Below are 20433 nucleotides of genomic sequence, written 5' to 3'. Positions count from 1 at the left end.
CTCTGTTTCTGTTTAATTATCAAATATAATGAATACACAAGACCCCCCCCCCCCTCCACTAAAGACAGAGTGATTATAAGATCTGATTTGATCTTCTCAGCTATCTCATTTCATAAGATTAAAGGTGCAGACTCTAGCTAGTTTCAGTGTGTGGTAATGGGCACTAAGTTTAGTTATCTACAAACCCGCAACACACATTTGGATATGGTTAAAACAGAGAGAAACTAAAGTCTGTGATATTTGAACAGGAAAATACCATCTAAACATAACTAAAGCTTGTTTCGATAACCATTACCGTATATCTTCGCCTATAAGTCAAACATTTTTCACCCAAAAATTATTTTATAACTTGGGTGGTCGACTTATAAGAGGGTAAAAAAATTTCACCAAAAAATATTACTGTTTTGGGGATTATTTTACAAGTTTTATTGTTGAAGTATGCCATGTATTTATACTCAAATATGTTAATTTGACACATTTATTTTTTATAACCTGTTATGCGAAAAGACAGTGCGATCTCACTCACATGCCAAGACAACAGTCCACTTAGTTAAATTAACAGTCATCACTAATAGTAAAAATATAAACAATACTAACTACCTGTTGCCTGAGTTTATTTTGAAATCTGGTCACTGGCATTAATGGTTGTTCAAACAATGTTTTGTCGGTGATTAACTTCATGAATATTACTGAGCTTTCCCTTAAAATAAACTGATTTCTGCAGTTCACTAGAGCAATAGGGACACAACATTTGGTACAAAAACCAGTGTACTTTCCAGAGTTATCCTCCTTACATGTATTAATATGGCGGGAAAACGTGATACTTTCAGTTTTATCGTAGTGATCTGTTGTCAGTGTTTATAAATAAAGTTGTTGTTTGTGCACAAAACCATCTGTACAGTACCATACAGTAACAGTCAAACAGCTTTCACTCTCTACTAAGGGAATATTTCATTTTGATGCTATGTAATAATGATAGTTTGATTGGAATAGTCTGATTATATTGCGATGTACAAAACGTGAAAACCGAAGTTTGTAAAATAATTTTCTTTTGTTCAAATATTGTACATTATTGTTCTCATGTGCTGAAAATAAGAAATATTTCAATATTTATAAGTTGTTTTTCATGGGTCGTCTTATAAACGGGTCAATAATAAAATAAAAATTTCAGGGCTTGAAATTAGGGACTCGACTTATAGCCGAGATCGACTTACAGGCGAAGATATACGGTACTTCTCCAACGAACATGCATTTTTAGAATTAAGTAAAATATATTTTGGGGTATTACAAAAATGTTGATGACTAGAACCAAGTAAGATGGACTAAAATTAATATTCTAAATAATAAAATGTACGTACTTCTAATTAAAATAATTAAAAAATAACGTTTTAATAGTGAAAAATATGTTGTTGTGTTTACAAAGTAGGGTACGTCACTTTAAAGGAACATTTCATCCCCTGCCATTTACATGTATGTACAATGGAAGAAACGCTAGTCTAGCATATGAAGCACATGTAACATTTTAATGGCAGCAGCAAATTGAACACTGTAAGCGATACAAAAACACCAAGTCTACTCTCGTCAAACCTGGTACGTGTCCCATTCTGGTACGTATTTAACAAGAATAGGCTGAAAGAAAACAGCTCAGTGTAACATCAACGATCAAACATGGAACTCAAATACAAACATACATGTAGTCATACAATAGAGTGCATTTCAGAAATCTCACTTGTTGCTATTTGCAGTGAATTCAGGAAATTTAACATTACTTACAAACAAAAAAGAACAAAAAAAAGGGAGTTTATTTTAACACCAAACCCTTAAAATTAGCTTAAATTTGAGTAAATATTAATTTTAAAATCTTTTAATGACCTGTCTGACACCAGCAATGTGTCAATATGTTTTTTATTTTAACACCAAACACTTAAAATTAGCTTAAATTTTAGTAAATTTTAATTTTTAAATCTTTAAATGACCTGTCTGACACCAGCAAAGTGTCAGTGTGTTATTTATTACATTTAATTGCCAGGACGTTAAGAAAATAGAGAAAACAGCAAAAAAGATATTGGACATTAAAGTTATTGGACTCTTTCCACTTGAAAACTGGGACCCGAAAACCCTTAACATTGCCGGAAATTTGGCTTGGGGAATGGTCTAATGTTAAGAGTGTAACATGAATATGGTAAACGACTACCAATACCTATAAAATCACAAAAGCATCAAAAAGTAATATCCTGAAGTAAATTATGACATAATGTTAAGTTTTGTCTTTAACTCAGAACTACATGTACCGTCATGGTAAAATGTAACTCACTGGCAGTTCTCTATCAATCAATACCCCATTGGTGGATGCGCTTTAATTTACCCGCAATCCACTTCCGAGCTTTAGTTATATAATGTACCAACTTAAGAACAAAGAAAGAAGTGTTTTATTTAACGACGCACTCAACACATTTTATTTACGGTTATATGGCGTCAGACATATGGTTAAGGACCACACAGATTGTTTTAGAGGAAACCCGCTGTCGCCACATAGGCTACTCTTTTACGACAGGCAGCAAGGGATCTTTTATTTGCGCTTCCCACAGGCAGGATAGCACAAACCATGGCCTTTGTTGAACCAGTTATGGATCACTGGTCGGTGCAAGTGGTTTACACCTACCCATTGAGCCTTGCGGAGCACTCACTCAGGGTTTGGAGTCGGTATCTGGATTAAAAATTCCATGCCTCGACTGGGATCCGAACCCAGTACCTACCAGCCTGTAGACCGATGGCCTGCCACGACGCCACCGAGGCCGGTAACTTAAGAACAAGACATATATTCAGAGATTTATCCAGGATTTTTAGGCAGGGTCCCATATCTGGTGAGTTTTTGGGGAAAAAACACTTTTTTTGAGTATGTTATAAACTTATATGGAAAATGAAGTGCAGGATGATTATGATAAAGTATGAGATAATATGTTGTTTGATAATCTTACATAGAGGCTGAAGTGTAGGATGACTGATAAAGTATGGGATAATGTGTGTGTTATAATCTTACTAGAATGAAGTGCAGGATTGTGATAAAGTATGGGCTAATGTGTGTGTTAAAAGTTTTACCTGGAGTATGAAGTGCAGGATGATTGTGTTAAAATATGGGATAATGTGTTGTGTTATAATCTTACTAGAATGAAGTGCAGGATTGTGATAAAGTATGAAGTGCAGGATGATTGTGTTAAAATATGGGATAATGTGTTGTGTTATAATCTTACTAGAATGAAGCACACGATTGTAAAAAAGTATGGGATTATGTGTTGTGTTATAATCTTACTAGAATGAAGTGCAGGATTGTGATAAAGTATGGGATAATGTGTGTGTTATAAGTTTTACATGGAGTATTAAGTGCAGGATGATCCAGATACGGTATAAGATAATGTGTGTGTTATAATTTTACATGGAGGATGAAGTGCAGGATGATTGTGTTAAAATATGGGATAATGTGTTGTGTTATAATCTTACTAGAATGAAGCGCAGTATTGTAAAAAAGTATGGGATTATGTGTTGTGTTATAATTTTACATGGAGGATGAAGTGCAGGATGATTGTGTTAAAATATGGGATAATGTGTTGTGTTATAATCTTACTAGAATGAAGCGCAGTATTGTAAAAAAGTATGGGATTATGTGTTGTGTTATAATCTTACTAGAATGAAGCGCAGTATTGTAAAAAAGTATGGGATTATGTGTTGTGTTATAATCTTACTAGAATGAAGCACACGATTGTAAAAAAGTATGGGATTATGTGTTGTGTTATAATCTTACTAGAATGAAGCACACGATTGTAAAAAAGTATGGGATTATGTGTTGTGTTATAATCTTACATGGAGGATGAAGTGCAGGATGATCCAGATGACGCCCATGACTGTGACGAGCATGTCGTATCGATTGCGCCGACTCGTCCAGTAACCCCCAGGGGTCAGCGCGATCATCTTCATTATCACCTGAAATACAACAATCACAAATCATGTCATTCGGTAAGGGCAAGAAATACAGCAATCAGAAATCATGTCACTCAGTCAGGGCAAGAATGTCTTGTCTACAGCTGCAGGTGTTTTGGTTTAAACAATATTTATTCAACAAGACATTACAATGGGCTTGATCAACAGGCTTTGCCTATATTAAGACCTCTCTCTACAAGTGCATTTTACAAGTGGAAACAAGAATAAAGAGAAGGGAGAATGCAGGTGAAAAGATAAACTTATTTCAAGAATAAAGAGAAAAGTTAAACTTATTTCAAGAATAAAGAGAAAAGTTAAAACTTACTTCAAGAGTAAAGAGAAGGGTGAACACAACTAAAAAGTTGAACTTACTTCAAGAATAAAGAGAAGGGTAAACGCAGCTGAAAAGCCTGCCAGGATGGTTGGATTTTCGTGATCCTTCCACTGAAATATAACAAAGCTATTAAAACTACCAGTCATATCATCAAGTACAAAAGACACGTTTACATATATTTTTCAAGACCTTTAAAATTTATATAAAATTAATATTAAAAATGTTGAACCATTCTGTGTGGGGTTTTTTTGTTTTTTAAATTATATATAGAGAAATTATTTTACCTTCAAAAAAGCTTTCCGAGAGTGCTAAAGCAGTTCATTTCATTTCTTCTTATTTTCGTGCTTATATCCAATTACGGTTCAAGCATGCTGTCCTGGGCACACACCTCAGCTATCAGGGCTGTCTGTCCAGGACAACAGTTTAGTTGTTAGTCAGAGAAAAAAAGGGTGTAGTGGTCTTACACCCACCGAGTCATTAAAACTTGCTCCGAGGCCGGTGCTAATGCAATACCTGTCCCCTACGTGACCACATTTAAGGGCCATAACTCTGTCAGAATTAGATAAATAATTTTTTTGAGTTATGGCCCTTGAATATATATATATAATCCAAGAAAGTCAAACTTAATCTGTAGTAACTCCATATGATGAAGCTATACACAACATTTCAGCTCAATATCTTGAAACATTATGAAAAAAGTTTAAAAAAAACTATATGTGGGACAGACAGATAGATGAACGGACAGACAAACAGAGATGAAACCTATAGTCCCCTCCAGCTGGAGGTCTTTTTTTTACTATTTGGTTATTTGTAAAAACAAAACCTTAATAAAATGACATATTCATCTAACCATGTAATTTACATTTGGTAGAACATAGGGAATATTCATTAATTCATATGAGGGAATTTATCACTTGACATTAATTATAAAGATTAAAAAAACAAAACAACCCCAAAACCCCACCTAACTTTGTCAAAATGGAAAGGGATCTTTTATATGCACTTTCCCACAGCCTTTGGTTGGAATGAGAAAAAAGCCAGTCAGTTGAATGGATCCATCGAGGTGGTTCAATCCTGCAACGCAAGCACATCAAGCGAACACTCAACCCATTGAGCTAAATCCCACCCCTCTATATCTACGATAATATATCATTAATACTACATATGTGGTGGTTAGCGTACCGGTACAAAGAGCATGCAGCAGTTGGAGAGGACGAGGATGACGATGATACGCTTGAAGACGATGTGCTGCGTGATGTCGTACATCCACGCCCGAAAACCGTTGCCGTCTGAAAGGAAAGGAATGTCTGTTAAAAACACCTCAGCACATTTTAAACTATGACTATTTGTTATTGAATATTGTAAAAAAATATTTAAAAATGTATATAATGAACATGTGTATTCACCTGCTTTAGGTAGTATGTGTAATAAAATGAATATTTGCCTGGTATGTTTAATAATATACTACAATGTATATAAAACCAAATACCTGTTCTCAGTGGTATGTGCAATACAGTGAATATTCGCCTGGTATGTGTAATAATATACTATATAAAACCAAATACTCACCTGTTCTCAGTGGTATGTGCAATATAGTGAATATTCGCCTGGTATGTGTAATAATATACTATATAAAACCAAATACTCGCCTGGTCTTGGTGGTATGTGTAATATAGTGAATATTTGCCTGGTATGTGTAATAATATACTATATAAAACCAAATACCTGCCAGATCTGGGAGGTATGTGTAATATAATGAATATTTGCCTGGTATGTGTAATATAGTGAATATTCGCCTGGTATGTGTAATAATATACTATATAAAACCAAATACCTGACTGGTCTTGGTGGTATGTGTAATATAATGAATATTTGCTTGGTATGTGTAATAATATACTATATAAAACCAAATACCTGCCTGGTCTTGGTGGTATGTGTAATATAATGAATATTCCCCTGGTATGTGTAATAATATACTATATAAAACCAAATACCTGCCTGGTCTTGGTGGTATGTGTAATATAGTGAATATTTGCTTGGTATGTGTAATAATATACTATATAAAACCAAATACCTGCCTGGTCTTGGTGATATGTGTAATATAGTGAATATTCCCCTGGTATGTGTAATAATATACTATATAAAACCAAATACCTGCCTGGTCTTGGTGGTATGTGTAATATAATGAATATTCGCCTGGTATGTACAATAATATACTATATAAAACCAAATACCTGCCTGGTCTTGGTGGTATGTGTAATATAATGAATATTCGCCTGGTATGTACAATAATATACTATATAAAACCAAATACCTGCCTGGTCTAGGTGGTATGTATAATATAATGAATATTCGCCTGGTATGTACAATAATATACTATATAACACCAAATACCTGCCTGGTCTTGGTGGTATGTGTAATGTAGTGAATATTTGCCTGGTATGTACAATAATATACTACATGTATATAAAACCAAATACTCGCTTGGTCTTGGTGGTATGTCTAATATAATGAATATTTGCCTGGTATGTACAATAATATACTATATAAAACCAAATACCTGCCTGATCTTGGTGGTATGTGTAATATAATGAATATTCGCCTGGTATGTGTAATAATATACTATATAAAACCGAATACTCGCCAGGTCTGGGTGGTATGTGTAATATAGTGAATATTTGCCTGGTATGTACAATAATATACTATATAAAATTGAATACTTACCTGGTCTTGGTGTAATATAGTGAATATTCGCCTGGTATGTGTAATAATATACTAATACTATATAAAACCAAATACTTGCCTAGTCCCAGGGGTATGTGTAATATAGTGAATACTTGCCTGGTCTTGGGGGTATGTGTAATGGCTGTGCTAACTTGATTCGTCCTTTCAAGTCCATCCATCTCCTCTGGTCAACAGTGAGCAATGCAGTTCCCTGATTGTAATCAATAAATATATTTATTACATCTTTCTCCTACAGTGACAAGATCCGATGACTATATAAATTTCTCTATTTTCGGTCAATGACCAAAAGTATAGATCATGTAGCATACATGTACATGTAAGCCTGATTAAACAAGAGTATTTCAGACTACATTTTCAGTAAACATACTCTTTAAATCATTCCTTTCAGTACAGTATATACAAATAACATTTTGTGAAATGATAAAGATAAAAAACATTTTATAAATGTTACAAAGAATGACATCATGTATCTTGTATGACATCATACTGCAAAAGCCTTGCTAGGTTGATGATACTCGATTTGCATACAAAAACTGGAATTTCTGACAGTTCCTCACAAGATAAAAAAAATAAAATAGGTTTACTGCTCAGATCGAATGGTGAATGCCACTCATCAAACACTTGCGACATCAGCCATTCAAACCTTTGCAGAATAAAGCTGATATCTTAAGGCAGTAACCAGTTTCTCTCTATATATGTAACAGCCTTTGTCAAACAAAAACATCTTGAATTTAGCAAGCTTTACCTAGAGACTTCCTGAGCTTTCAAAGCTACACCCACAAACTTCCTGAATTCTTTTAATTTTCCAAGATTTACTCATAAGAAAATCGTGAAATGTCTAAAGACTGAGGAGATGACCTCTCCTGCCCTCAAGACCATGTCAAACATCACTTACAAATAGAATATAATAATAGTTGTAACAAGTGTGGCAACTGTGACTAACCTTATTTTCACTGTAGTTGGCGACGACAACCCCCACAAACAATGTCAGACCAATCATGTAGCCAAGGAACACAAACAGATGGATGTAAATAGCTTCAACCTACACAAAATAAAAAACAATGTTATCAATAACATAAACTACAATAAAGTTAAAGTTTGTGTCGTTTATCAAAACCACAAGAGCATACTGATTAATTAATCATCGGCTATTGAATGTTAATCATTTGGTATTTATGTAGTCTTCAGAGGAAGCCCTCTACATTTGATATTTATGTCGTCCTCAGAGGAAGCCCTCTACATTTGGTATTTATGTCGTCTTCAGAGGAAGCCCTCTACATTTGATATTTATGTAGTCTTTAGAGGAAGCCCTCTACATTTGGTATTTATGCAGTCTTCAGAGGAAGCCCTCTACATTTGGTATTTATGCAGTCTTCAGAGGAAGCCCACTACATTTGGTATTTATGTAGTCTTTAGAGGAAGCCCTCTACATTTGGTACTTATGTAGTCTTCAGAGGAAGCCCTCTACATTTGGTATTTATGTAGTCTTTAGAGGAAGCCCTCTACATTTTTTCATTAGTAGCAATCATAAAATGAGGGTGGGACGTAGCCCAGTTGTAAAGCATTCGCTTGATGACCGGTCGGTCCAGGATCGATCCCCGTCGGTGGACCCATTGGGCTATTTCTCGTTCCAGCCAGTGCTCCACAACTGGTGTAACAAAAGCTGTGGTATGTACTATCCCGTCTGTGGGATGGTGCATATAAAAGATCCCTTGCTGCTAATCGAAAAGAGTAGCCCATGAAGTGGCGACAGCGGGTTTCCTCTCTCAATATCTGTGTGGTCCTTAACCATATGTCTGACGCCATATAACCGTAAATAAAATGTGTTGAGTGCATTGTTAAATAAAACATTTCTTTCTTTCAATCATAAAATGGGTTCACTAAGGGGTTTCGATCCTGTGATCAAAGCACCTCAGGTGAGTAGGTGATGCTCTACTGACCGACCTAGATCCTGCCCCCTGCATCGGAGACAAGTATGACAAAAAAATAAATATATTATCTAGCAAAAACAAATGTGGTATTTTGTTTATTACCTACCATTAAATAGTATAAAATGTGCATTGAAGACTGTTTTCATAACAAGTAAGACAAAAAAAGAAGAAGAAGAAAAAAAAAAAACTGGTATTATGACAGTACTGCTAAAACAATACATGTCCCCTCCCAGGCCCACAGATTTTTGTATTTGTCAAACTTGGTCTGTAACAATGCATGATAAAGATATATACACAAACATTTCAGCTCAATATACTGATGCATTGTGGGGGAAAACCCTAACTGGAAACTTGTATGTAGGACAGACAGACAGCCAGAAAGGACTGACACGAACCTATAGTCCCCTCCGGTTGAACCAGCTGAGAACTTAAAAAACGAATATATACTCTTCAAAAAAAGTAGGGGAACCTGAAATATAAATATCAACTATTAGACACACCGAAACACATTCCATAGTTTGCACGTGCATCACGCAGTTGCCCCATTCACGTGTGTGGGGTGTCATTCTCGATTTTGACCATTTCCGTTGATCATACAGATGTTGTTGTTATGTTTTTAGTCATTTTTATTGTTTGAATTTGTAATTTACTGATAAAAAACCCGTCAACTTTCAAATTTCACTTCTGACCCCAATCGTCGTTCAAGATCTTTGGTGGTCATACAACCTACTGTAATACTGAACTACCGGTTGTAATGTTTACCCAATTAATTCACTATTATCATATAACCATTCTCCACAGCTAATATACCTTACAATTTTGGCAATTGTAAATTCTTATTAAAGTTCCCCTACTTTTTCTGAAGAGTATATATATATTAGATCTCTGTGAGTAATAATTTGCAAAGTTAAAATTTCAGAACAAAATTCAATCATTTCAAAGTCTGTCAATGGTCAATGTTTCCAAACAGCAAATGGGCTAGGGTAAGCCAGCAGGCAGTAAGAAAAAACCCCCAAGAATTATGTGGAATTAAATGTCTTGCTACCACAAACCTATTTTTCAGTTACAATTGCATCCATTGATGTTCATCTTAATGTATGTTGAAAAAACCAAAAAACCAAAAAACCAAAAAAAACCCTTCAATTAAAATTTAATTATTTTAATTATTTTTTTAAACTTACAGAAGTCAGATGATTTACTCACCGATCCGACTCTCTTGATGATTACGTCGCGGATCTCCAGCCAGCCTTCGAGCGACAACACCTCGAACAGAGCCAGCATCGCGTTACCAATATTGTCAAAGTTGAAGTTGTGTGGGTTGGCCCTGCAATAATAAAATAACATTGTCGAAGTTGCAAATTGTGTGGGTTGGCCCTGCAATAATAAAATAATATTGTCAAAGTTGAAAGTTGTGTGGGTTCACACTGCAATAATAAAATAATATTGTCAAAGTTGAAGTTGTGTGGGTTGGTCCTGCAATAATGAAATAATAAATTGTCAAAGTTAACATTGGGTGGGTTCACCCTCAGAAAATAAAATAGTAAATAATAAAGTTAAAATTGTGTGGGTTCGCCCAGTAAAAATAAAATAATATTGTCAAGGTAGAAATTGTGTGGGTTGCCCATGTTTATAAATACAGAATACTATACGAGTTTTCGATAAGATCTAATTTTTACGAAACAAGTGAACTTTCCACGTTAGTATCTGACCGAACAGAAGTTTGATGATACTGTATGCATCTGTATGTAAAATATGGTCCGGACATGAAAAAGATAACAGATGGACGTACGGATGGACAGGTGAACAACGCCATACCATAATACGACTCATCATAGATGGGCGTATAAAAACAGTTAACATTATCAGCAATGGGAACTAATGTGGAATAAGAGAACATAACATATACACATAAAAAAATATTTACCAGATTCGTGGGACGAGGAAGCCAGGGGCTGGTCCGTCCTTGGCTCCGATCTTCATCTTGGTGATGAACACCTTACTGAAGAACAAACCCGTGCACTGGTCCTATATCGTCAAGAAGAACAGATCATTTTATAATACAGGTTTAAAGTTAGAAACATAATGATACTTGTTCAAAGCTTGGTAAAAAAAAAAGTATAAGATATTTGTATAAGTACCCGACAAAACAAGCTTTTAGCCTGTAAAATATTAAACATAAAATCATGTTATGAAATCAAAGTTATAGTTTGTTATATTTAACAACACGACTAGCGCACATTGATTAAGTAACCATTGGCTATTGGATGTCAAACATTTGGTAATTATGACATGTACATGTAGTCTCAAAGTTTGTTTGTTTGTTTTGTTTAACAACACCACTAGAGCACATTGATTAATTAATCATCAGCTATTAGATGTAAAACATTTGGGAATTCTGACTCGTAGTCAATAGTGGGAACCCGCTACCTTTTTCTAATGCAGAAAGGGATCTTTTATATGCACTTTCCCAGTGACAGGAAAGCACATTCCACAGACTCAGACCAGTTGTGGTGCAATGGTTGAAATGAAAAAACCTCCATTCAATTCAATGGCTCCAGTGAGGTGGTTCGATCTTGTGATGGAAGCACCTCAAACGAGCACTCCACTGACTGAGGTAAATCCCGCCACTCATGTTATGAAATCAAAGTTATAGTTAGTTTCACTCATCTACACCACTAGAGCACACTGATTAAGTAGGATGTCAACAATTTGTTAATTATAACAGTCTCAGAAAGAAAACCGGCTCAATTTTATGCACTTTTTATCAGTCAGGATGACACATACCTCGACTTTTGATATACCAATTGCAAGCACTGATAAGGACAGAGAAAACCCTAATATCCAGTTTCTCTCACCTGTTCGAGAATGGTGGGGTCGTTACACCTGGCCAGTCTTCCTCCTATCAGGTGTACCCCGTACGTCGCAAACACAAACATCAACACTATCAGCAACACAGATACCTGTAAAGACAAACATCAACACTATCAGCAACACAGATACCTGTAAAGACAAACATCAACATTCTCAGCAACACAGATACCTGTAAACACAAACAACTACATTGTCAGCAACACAGATACCTGCAAACAGAAACATCAACACTATCAGCAACACACATACCTGTAAACACAAACATCAACATTGTCAGCAACACAGATACCTGTAAACACAAACATCAACACTATCAGCAACATAGATACCTGTAAACACAAACATCAACACTATCAGCAACACAGATACCTGTAAACACAAACATCAACACTATCAGCAACACAGATACCTGTAAACATGGGAAAACAGGGTAGACAAGGTAGGTTTTTTGGGGTCTTTTAAATGATTGAAAAAGAGAATAACCAATAGTTTAAGTTTATAACATTTAACAGTGTTGAGCTTGCAGCCATTTTTCTCTATATGATGTAAATACTTGTGTTTACTTTTTATTTTTAAACAGAATTTTTACGAAGCCACAATTTAAGCCAACTGGCAATACATTCTAATTTTTAAATTCTCATGTTAATTATGCAAAGATTGTGTGCGGGATAGATTAATTTGTAGTTGTTACATACAGGGGTGGCAATTGGTGAACTGTAAAAAAGAGGAAATCTAGAGGGGTCCCAGAAATTCTTGAAATCCTAGGTTAAAATCTGTGCCATCTGACAAATTTTGGAGGAAAGGACGATTAAAATGCGAGGAAACACAATGTACCATTAGAGGAAAACAGCTGATCCGAGGAGAATTCCCACCTCTGTACACATCAATTTCTAAATAGCGAAACATAATGTATCTCTAATTCCTGGTTATTTATCACAAATAAAATTAATGTAAAAATAGTAAAATATTCCACTTGCAACACCAGACCTTGCTTTTTAAGGTGCGTGGGTGTGATCACGCTCATACAGCACCTGTAATTTCAGTCTGACAAGTGTGAAAAACAGCTCACGTTACACTCAACAAACGGCGCAAGTAAAATAGATGGGTGTATTTATTTCCACTGGTCACAAAAATCAAGTTTCCATAGCTCATTTAGCCGATAGGAAGGTCCTTTTATTAAAACAATAAAAATTAAAAACATGGCAGTGGCTTCCATGCAGTCGTTAAACTGGTATTTCTCTTTGTTGCACAAATCGGGAAATACTGGTTTAATAGTCAAGTTTGTAGACATACCAGTCAAAATCCAATCGCAGCTACACTGCCTATTTTATTTATTTTGGAGAGTGATTTTTCACTCACCTTAGCGTATTGAGGTATGCGATTTTCCACTCGCCTCTAATTTTTAAAAACCAAGGACTGCAATGCTACATATTATTATGCCCCTTTACAAGGCCCAAAACCATATTACTATTTGATACACACCAACAGAATTTCCTTGAATCCCCTGACCAGCTCGTAGAAGACCTGCCTCATATGTGGTACGAGGCTGTAAATGCGCAGCGGCCGTAGACATCGCAGAATCATCAGACCCTGTGCACCCGACATCGGCGGTATCTCCTGTGGCATCCAGCACAGGAACACAACACTCACCTGGGAACGAGACGAATGGTGTGAATGAATGTTTAACGACACCCCAGCACAAAAAATACATCGGCTATTGGGTGTTAAACTGTGGTAATGGAAAAACAATGTCATGAAATGAGAGAATGAATTAATTGGTGGATGAATAATTGGGTGGGTAAGTGACGAATGGACATATGGACGAAAGGACAGATGGATGGAAGAGTCAATGAATAGTTGGATGAACAGATTCAAGGAATGATGGATGAATGGGTGATGGACTGATGAACAGAAAAGATGAATAAATTGATGGATTGATTGAGGGTGGGAAAATGTACGAGTGATTGGATGGGTGAATGGGTGTGTGGATGGATGGATGAATAGATGGATGGTTGTATGGATGGATGGATGGATGGATGGATGCATGGATGTATGGACAGATGGAAAAACATAATGGATGGATGGATGAAATTAAATGGATGGATGGATGGATGGATGGATGGATGGATGGATGGATGGATGGATGGATGAATGAATGAATGGATGGAATGGAATGGAGTGGATGAAGGATGGATAAAATAATGAATTGCCATAATGGAATGGATAGAGGATGGATTAAAGAATGAATTGATGGAATGAAATGGATGGATGAATGGAGGATGAATGGAGGATGAATGAATGAATGAATGAATGAATGAATGAATGAATGAAATGAAATGAAATGATGGAATAGATGGATGGATAGATGGAGGTTTGATAAAATGGATGTATGGATGGATGAATGGAATGGTTAGATGAACTGAATGGCTAACTGAATGAATTGATGGATTGATGGATGGATGGATGGATGGATGAATAAATGACTGAATTGATAGAATGGAATGGAATGGATTTTTAAAAAAAAATTTTTTTACACTAACTGTAACTCAATCAATAGTTTAAAGTGAAATTAAACTTCTTTTCAAGATTGTTCTCCTAAGATTTTCCCAGCATTTTCATGTTCTTCCACAGCAACTGCTGTTACAGTAACATCAACACTACCACCAGGAATCTCCACAATAGTATGTATTTACCAGGCATGTGATTTGGTATTCTTAAAAAAAAGCTGAAAATGTTCTATCATACAAAAGCGCAGCAATTTCTTTGACTGGTCATCAGTCTTATATCGCGGTACACTGTCTAAAGGTAAGCAAACAGCCATTAAGAAAATGGTTTAGTGGAAGTGCAATAATATAAAAAACCCTGAAAATAAAGGGAAATTGGATTTAATTTTTTATGAACAAATTTTCACAGATTTATTTTACGATAAAAGACTTTTTTTTAAAAGCAGAATTCCGCTAAAAAGCGGAAGAATCACATGCCTGATTTACAGGCACGTACGCAGTGTGTGTGTGTGTGTGTGTGTGTGTGAGTCTAGCCTGTGGTGAGTGAAGTTTCAAGGGGTTCAGGTCTTATTTCTTCAGAAAATATATTAAAAAAAAAAAAAAAATACACTTTCATTCAGAGGGGTTGGGTGGGTGTATTTCAACCCCGAATCCCGTGCCTGATTTCTCACATACCCAATATATGAAGAGGTCAAGGATGCCACTGAAATCTCTGACAACAGCATGCGGTGTGAACATCAGTCCGTTAGCCATCAGCTTCAAGCTCATCTCTATACTCATAGACACAACAAACGCATACTCAGCAATCTGAAAATAAAGAGTAGAACATCAGTTTCAAACTCATCTCTATACTCATAGACACAACAAATGCATACTCCGCAATCTGAAAATAAAAAGAACATCAGTTTGAAACACGTATCTATACTCATAGACACAACAGCCGCATACTCGACATTCTGAAAATAAAAGAGTAGAACATCAGTTTCAAACTCTTCTCTATACTCATAGACACAATAAATGCATAATCAGGTATCTGAAAATAAATATCCGAATATCCCTTGCAAAATCAACATAGAGATAGAGGAGACAATTTTTCTACATATTGTTTATTTTGTAAGAACACTCAATAGTGAATTGTCCCTAAGATTGTACAAAGTTTTACCTTGAGATTGTAATGGTCAATAATCTAAGACTGTGCAAAGTTTTACCTTGAGATCGTTATGGTCAACAATCCGTTTCTTCGCATTCTCTAGCATCATGGAGCAGCAAGAGAGAATCGTCATAATGATCATCACCCAGTCAAGATAGGTCACCAGGCCCAGCAGCTTACTGCAGTGGAGAAATATATGATTTATAACACTCCAGATAGGTCACCAGGTCCTGCAGCTTACTGCAGTGGAGAAATATATGATTTATAACACTCCAGATAGGTCACCAGGCCCAGCAGCTTACTGCAGTGGAGAAATATATGATTTATTACACTCCAGATAGGTCACCAGGCCCAGCAGCTTACTGCAAGCGAAATATATGATTTATAACACTCCAGATAGGTCACCAGGCCCAGCAGCTTACTGCAACAGACAAATATATTTTTTATAACAATCCAGATAGGTCACCAGGCCCAGCAGCTTACTGCAATAGAGAAATACATGATTTATAACACTCCAGATAGGTCACCAGGCCCAGCAGCTTACTACAACAGAGAAATATATTTTTTATAACACTCCAGATAGGTCACCAGGCCCAGCAGCTTACTGCAACAGAGAAATATATTTTTTATAACAATCCAGATAGGTCACCAGGCCCAGCAGCTTACTGCAATAGAGAAATACATGATTTATAACACTCTAGATAGGTCACCAGGCCCTGCAGCTTACTGCAATAGAGAAATACATGATTTATAACACTCCTGATAGGTCATCAGGCCCAGCAGCTTACTGCAATAGAGAAATACATGATTTATAACACTCCAGATAGGTCACCAGGCCCAGCAGCTTACTGCAACAGAGAAATATATTTTTTATAACACTCCAGATAGGTCACCAGGCCCAGCAGCTTACTGCAACAGAGAAATATATTTTTTATAACAATTCAGATAGGTCACCAGGCCCAGCAGCTTACTGCAACAGAGAAATACATGATTTATAACACTCCAGATAGGTCACCAGGCCCAGCAGCTTACTGCAATAGAGAAATACATGATTTATAACACTCCAGATAGGTCACCAGGCCCTGCAGCTTACTGCAATAGAGAAATACATGATTTATAACACTCCAGATAGGTCACCAGGCCCTGCAGCTTACTGCAATAGAGAAATACATGATTTATAACAATCCAGATAGGTCACCAGGCCCTGCAGCTTACTGCAATAGAGAAATACATGATTTATAACACTCCAGATAGGTCACCAGGCCCAGCAGCTTACTGCAACAGAGAAATATATTTTTTATAACAATCCAGATAGGTCACCAGGCCCAGCAGCTTACTGCAATATAGAAATACATGATTTATAACAATCCAGATAGGTCACCAGGCCCTGCAGCTTACTGCAATATAGAAATACATGATTTATAACACTCCAGATAGGTCACCAGGCCCTGCAGCTTACTGCAGTAGAGAAATACATGATTTATAACACTCCAGATAGGTCACCAGGCCCTGCAGCTTACTGCAGTAGAGAAATACATGATTTATAACACTCCAGATAGGTCACCAGGCCCTGCAGCTTACTGCAGTAGAGAAATACATGATTTATAACACTCCAGATAGGTCACCAGGCCCAGCAGCTTACTGCAATAGAGAAATACATGATTTATAACTCCTGATAGGTCACCAGGCCCAGCAGCTTACTGCAATAGAGAAATACATGATTTATAACACTCCAGATAGGTCACCAGGCCCAGCAGCTTACTGCAACAGAGAAATATATTTTTTATAACACTCCAGATAGGTCACCAGGCCCAGCAGCTTACTGCAACAGAGAAATATATTTATTATAACAATCCAGATAGATCACCAGGCCCAGCAGCTTACTGCAATAGAGAAATACATGATTTATAACACTCCAGATAGGTCACCAGGCCCTGCAGCTTACTGCAATAGAGAAATACATGATTTATAACACTCCAGATAGGTCACCAGGCCCAGCAGCATAGACATATTATTTATAACAGTTGAAATAGCTTCGAAAATATGGGCCCAGATAATTTGTATTTACTAAAAAATAAAAGGGAGTTAACTCACTGAATTTGTTTGTATTTACTCAAAATAAAGGGCAGTAAACTCACTGAACTAGAGTGCATTTACTGAAATATAAAAGGGAGGTAACTCACTGAATTTGATTGTATTTACTCAAAATAAAAACGGAGGTAAGTAACTGAATTCAGAGGTAACTAACTGAATTCGCTTGTATTTGCTCAAAAATAAGAGGGAAGTAACTCACTGAATTTGTTTGTAATTTACTCACAACAAAAGGGAATTGACTCACTGAATTTTCTTGTACTTATTCAAAATAAAAGGGAGATAACTTGTATTTACTCAAAAATAAAAGGGAGACAACTCACTGAATTCGCTTGTATTTACTCTTGATCTCCTTGCCGGTGACTGGGTCCCTTGAGTGCCACTTGTACTGGGCGTTGACAATCAGGTGACAGAGTTTCCTCAGGCGACTCTCGCGGCCTACAAAGAACAGCGGGGTGTCGAAGTACGGGTGGTTTTCTCTCAGTTCCTCTTCCTGTTGGTTTCTGAAAAACAGTAACGTTTGTGTTACAGGCTTGTTGATATGTTACAATTCAGAAAGTAAATAATGAGATATCATTCCAATTTTGTGTAAGACTAAATATGGCATTACAGCCTCAACTGTTTAATTTCGGCCTGCTGTTTTTTTAGGTGTCCCCCCCCCCCCCCAGCACCCACCCCCACCCCTGTAGTTCTTTTAGACTAGTCATTGTCTCAACTAATCATTTAATCTCGGCCTGCTGTTTTTTCTGTGTCTCCCACTTCCACCAGTTCTTTTAGACTAGTTATAGTCTCAACTAACCGTTTAATTTCGGCCTGCTGTTTTTTCTGCTGCCAGACTTTGATGTCGAAGTCGTCGGCTCTGCGCCCGGCGAGACTTCCCGCGTGGATCATACTGATGTCGCCGTTCTCCTTCATCGTCCCCTGACTCTTCAACTTGAGACTGCCAGGCCTCGACCCGCCGCGCATGCTCCTGTTAAAATAAAACACAAGAATCTACATTGTACAGTAAATAGTTAAAATTAATTTCACATTTCTGGGCCGCAACACGCTTTTAATGGTCCTTCTAAATAAAACATAAGTATCTACGATGTACAGTAAATATTTAAAATTAAATTTCAGATTTCTCGGCGGCAACCTGCCTTGCATGCTCCTATTAAACGTAACACAAGAATCTACAATGAACGGTAATTATTTAAAATTAAATTTCAGATTTCTGGGCTGCAACACACTTTTCGAGGTCCTGTTAAACATAACACAAGTATCTACGATGTACAGTAAATATTTAAAATTAAATTTCAGATTTTTGGGCCGCCTCGCATGCTCTTGTTAAAACAAACAGAAGAATCTACTGCAAACATTTTAAATTTCATTTTGCTATAAAACAAATTGTATGATTTATATAATTTTGTATAAAACAATTTTGAAATTAATTCTGATGTAAAATATTTTTTAATGATTTATATTAAATATTTTAAATTAATTTGCAAGTAAAATAAACAGAATGATTCATATATAAACCTAAAATCAATATAATATTTTAAATCAAGGCACGTTCTGGCACTGATGACTGTAGTAGAAATCGATTCTTACCTTCGTTCCATTCTGATCTGATGCTGTTGTCCTAGCAATGACAATGCCTTACCCCCAGCCGCCACGAGCTGGGCAGAGCCACCGCTCACAACCTTCTGCTGATTGGAATCTCTGAAAAACAACAACAAGTATTATACATTCATCATATTCAAGTGACAGAACCTAGTTTTTAAACACTACAGCACATGTTTTAATATTAAAGCCATTTTTGAATAACTGAAATCAGACATTACTTACTGTAGATTTTAGTGTGTAAATAACAGTGTTTCTGGTCATCCCTGTATTTCTAATACCACAAAATAACAGTTTTCGTATTTAAAAAAATGCACGTTTCTTTGAGAAGTAACTGTTATGCCCAGGCTTCATTTACTAATGTGTGCTGGGGTGTTGTTTGTAGAACAAATACAATATTTTATATAAAATTTTAAATATTAAAGTTACCTCCATCAGTAATATAACATCATTACAAATATTAAAGTTGCCTCCATCAGTAATATAACATCATTACAAATATTAAAGTTGCCTCCATCAGTAATATGACATCATTACAAATATTAAAGTTGCCTCCATTGGTAATATGACATCATCACGATTAGCACAAAATTTATGTAGTTATACGTTACACACTTTAATTAAATCTTATTAAAACATTAAGCTCAGGTACATGTATACAGGTCTTGTTAGCTTGTAAACAAATGACCCACTGACAGCAACAAAAAAATCAACTGATTAAATAATGGTAAATAACAAATGGGTTTATGACATGAATAATATTGGTAAGATATAGGATAAATACATGTATATATTAAATAGAGGTTAATCAGTTAAAATTAGTTACCAGTTATTATCAAATTTATGTCCTGAGTGAAATAATTTTCAGTTGTTACAAGCTTTATTCTCGAGGGACATAAAATTGATGATAACTACTACTGAGTTTGTTATTCTTTTTATTACCTCAACCATTGTTTTTTTTTAGGAACATTCTATTTTCAATATAAATGTATATAACTGTATTTATATTTCTTACACACCCGTTATTCATTATTTTTGATGACACATATTACATGTACTTGTTAACACATATATGTGCAATAACATTTTACAGACATACGATTGGCTGCACCTAGGTAATGACCAGATCACCCATCCCATACCATCCAATGGAAAAGCACGGTAGAAATCGATCACTACATGTGACGTACAAGTTAAACTGAAATTGACTTGTCTGTGACGCACAAGTTA

At 36.0% G+C, this 20433-nt stretch overlaps 1 protein-coding gene across 1 annotated transcript in view; it reads right to left on the bottom strand.

The window, feature by feature from the left end:
* Window positions 1–20433, bottom strand: part of LOC121373344 (sodium leak channel non-selective protein-like) — an 86866-nt gene that overhangs the window by 21313 nt on the left and 45120 nt on the right. Inside the window, exons 17-31 of the mRNA XM_041499927.1 lie at window positions 19192–19302; window positions 18401–18571; window positions 17925–18104; window positions 15569–15689; window positions 15036–15167; window positions 13339–13506; window positions 11841–11945; window positions 10910–11010; window positions 10189–10309; window positions 7998–8096; window positions 7151–7244; window positions 5492–5598; window positions 4348–4419; window positions 3859–3978; window positions 1588–1629 (exon numbers count right to left, since the gene is read on the bottom strand). Coding sequence (XP_041355861.1) covers window positions 1588–1629; window positions 3859–3978; window positions 4348–4419; window positions 5492–5598; window positions 7151–7244; window positions 7998–8096; window positions 10189–10309; window positions 10910–11010; window positions 11841–11945; window positions 13339–13506; window positions 15036–15167; window positions 15569–15689; window positions 17925–18104; window positions 18401–18571; window positions 19192–19302 — 1744 coding nt within the window. The remainder of the gene's footprint in view (window positions 1–1587; window positions 1630–3858; window positions 3979–4347; window positions 4420–5491; window positions 5599–7150; window positions 7245–7997; window positions 8097–10188; window positions 10310–10909; window positions 11011–11840; window positions 11946–13338; window positions 13507–15035; window positions 15168–15568; window positions 15690–17924; window positions 18105–18400; window positions 18572–19191; window positions 19303–20433) is intronic.

Source organism: Gigantopelta aegis, chromosome 1, assembly GCF_016097555.1.
Source record: "Gigantopelta aegis isolate Gae_Host chromosome 1, Gae_host_genome, whole genome shotgun sequence".
Taxonomy (NCBI): Eukaryota; Metazoa; Mollusca; class Gastropoda; order Neomphalida; family Peltospiridae; genus Gigantopelta; species Gigantopelta aegis.
Note: the sequence above shows the minus strand (reverse complement) of the source record. Positions and strands in the feature narration are given on the sequence as shown.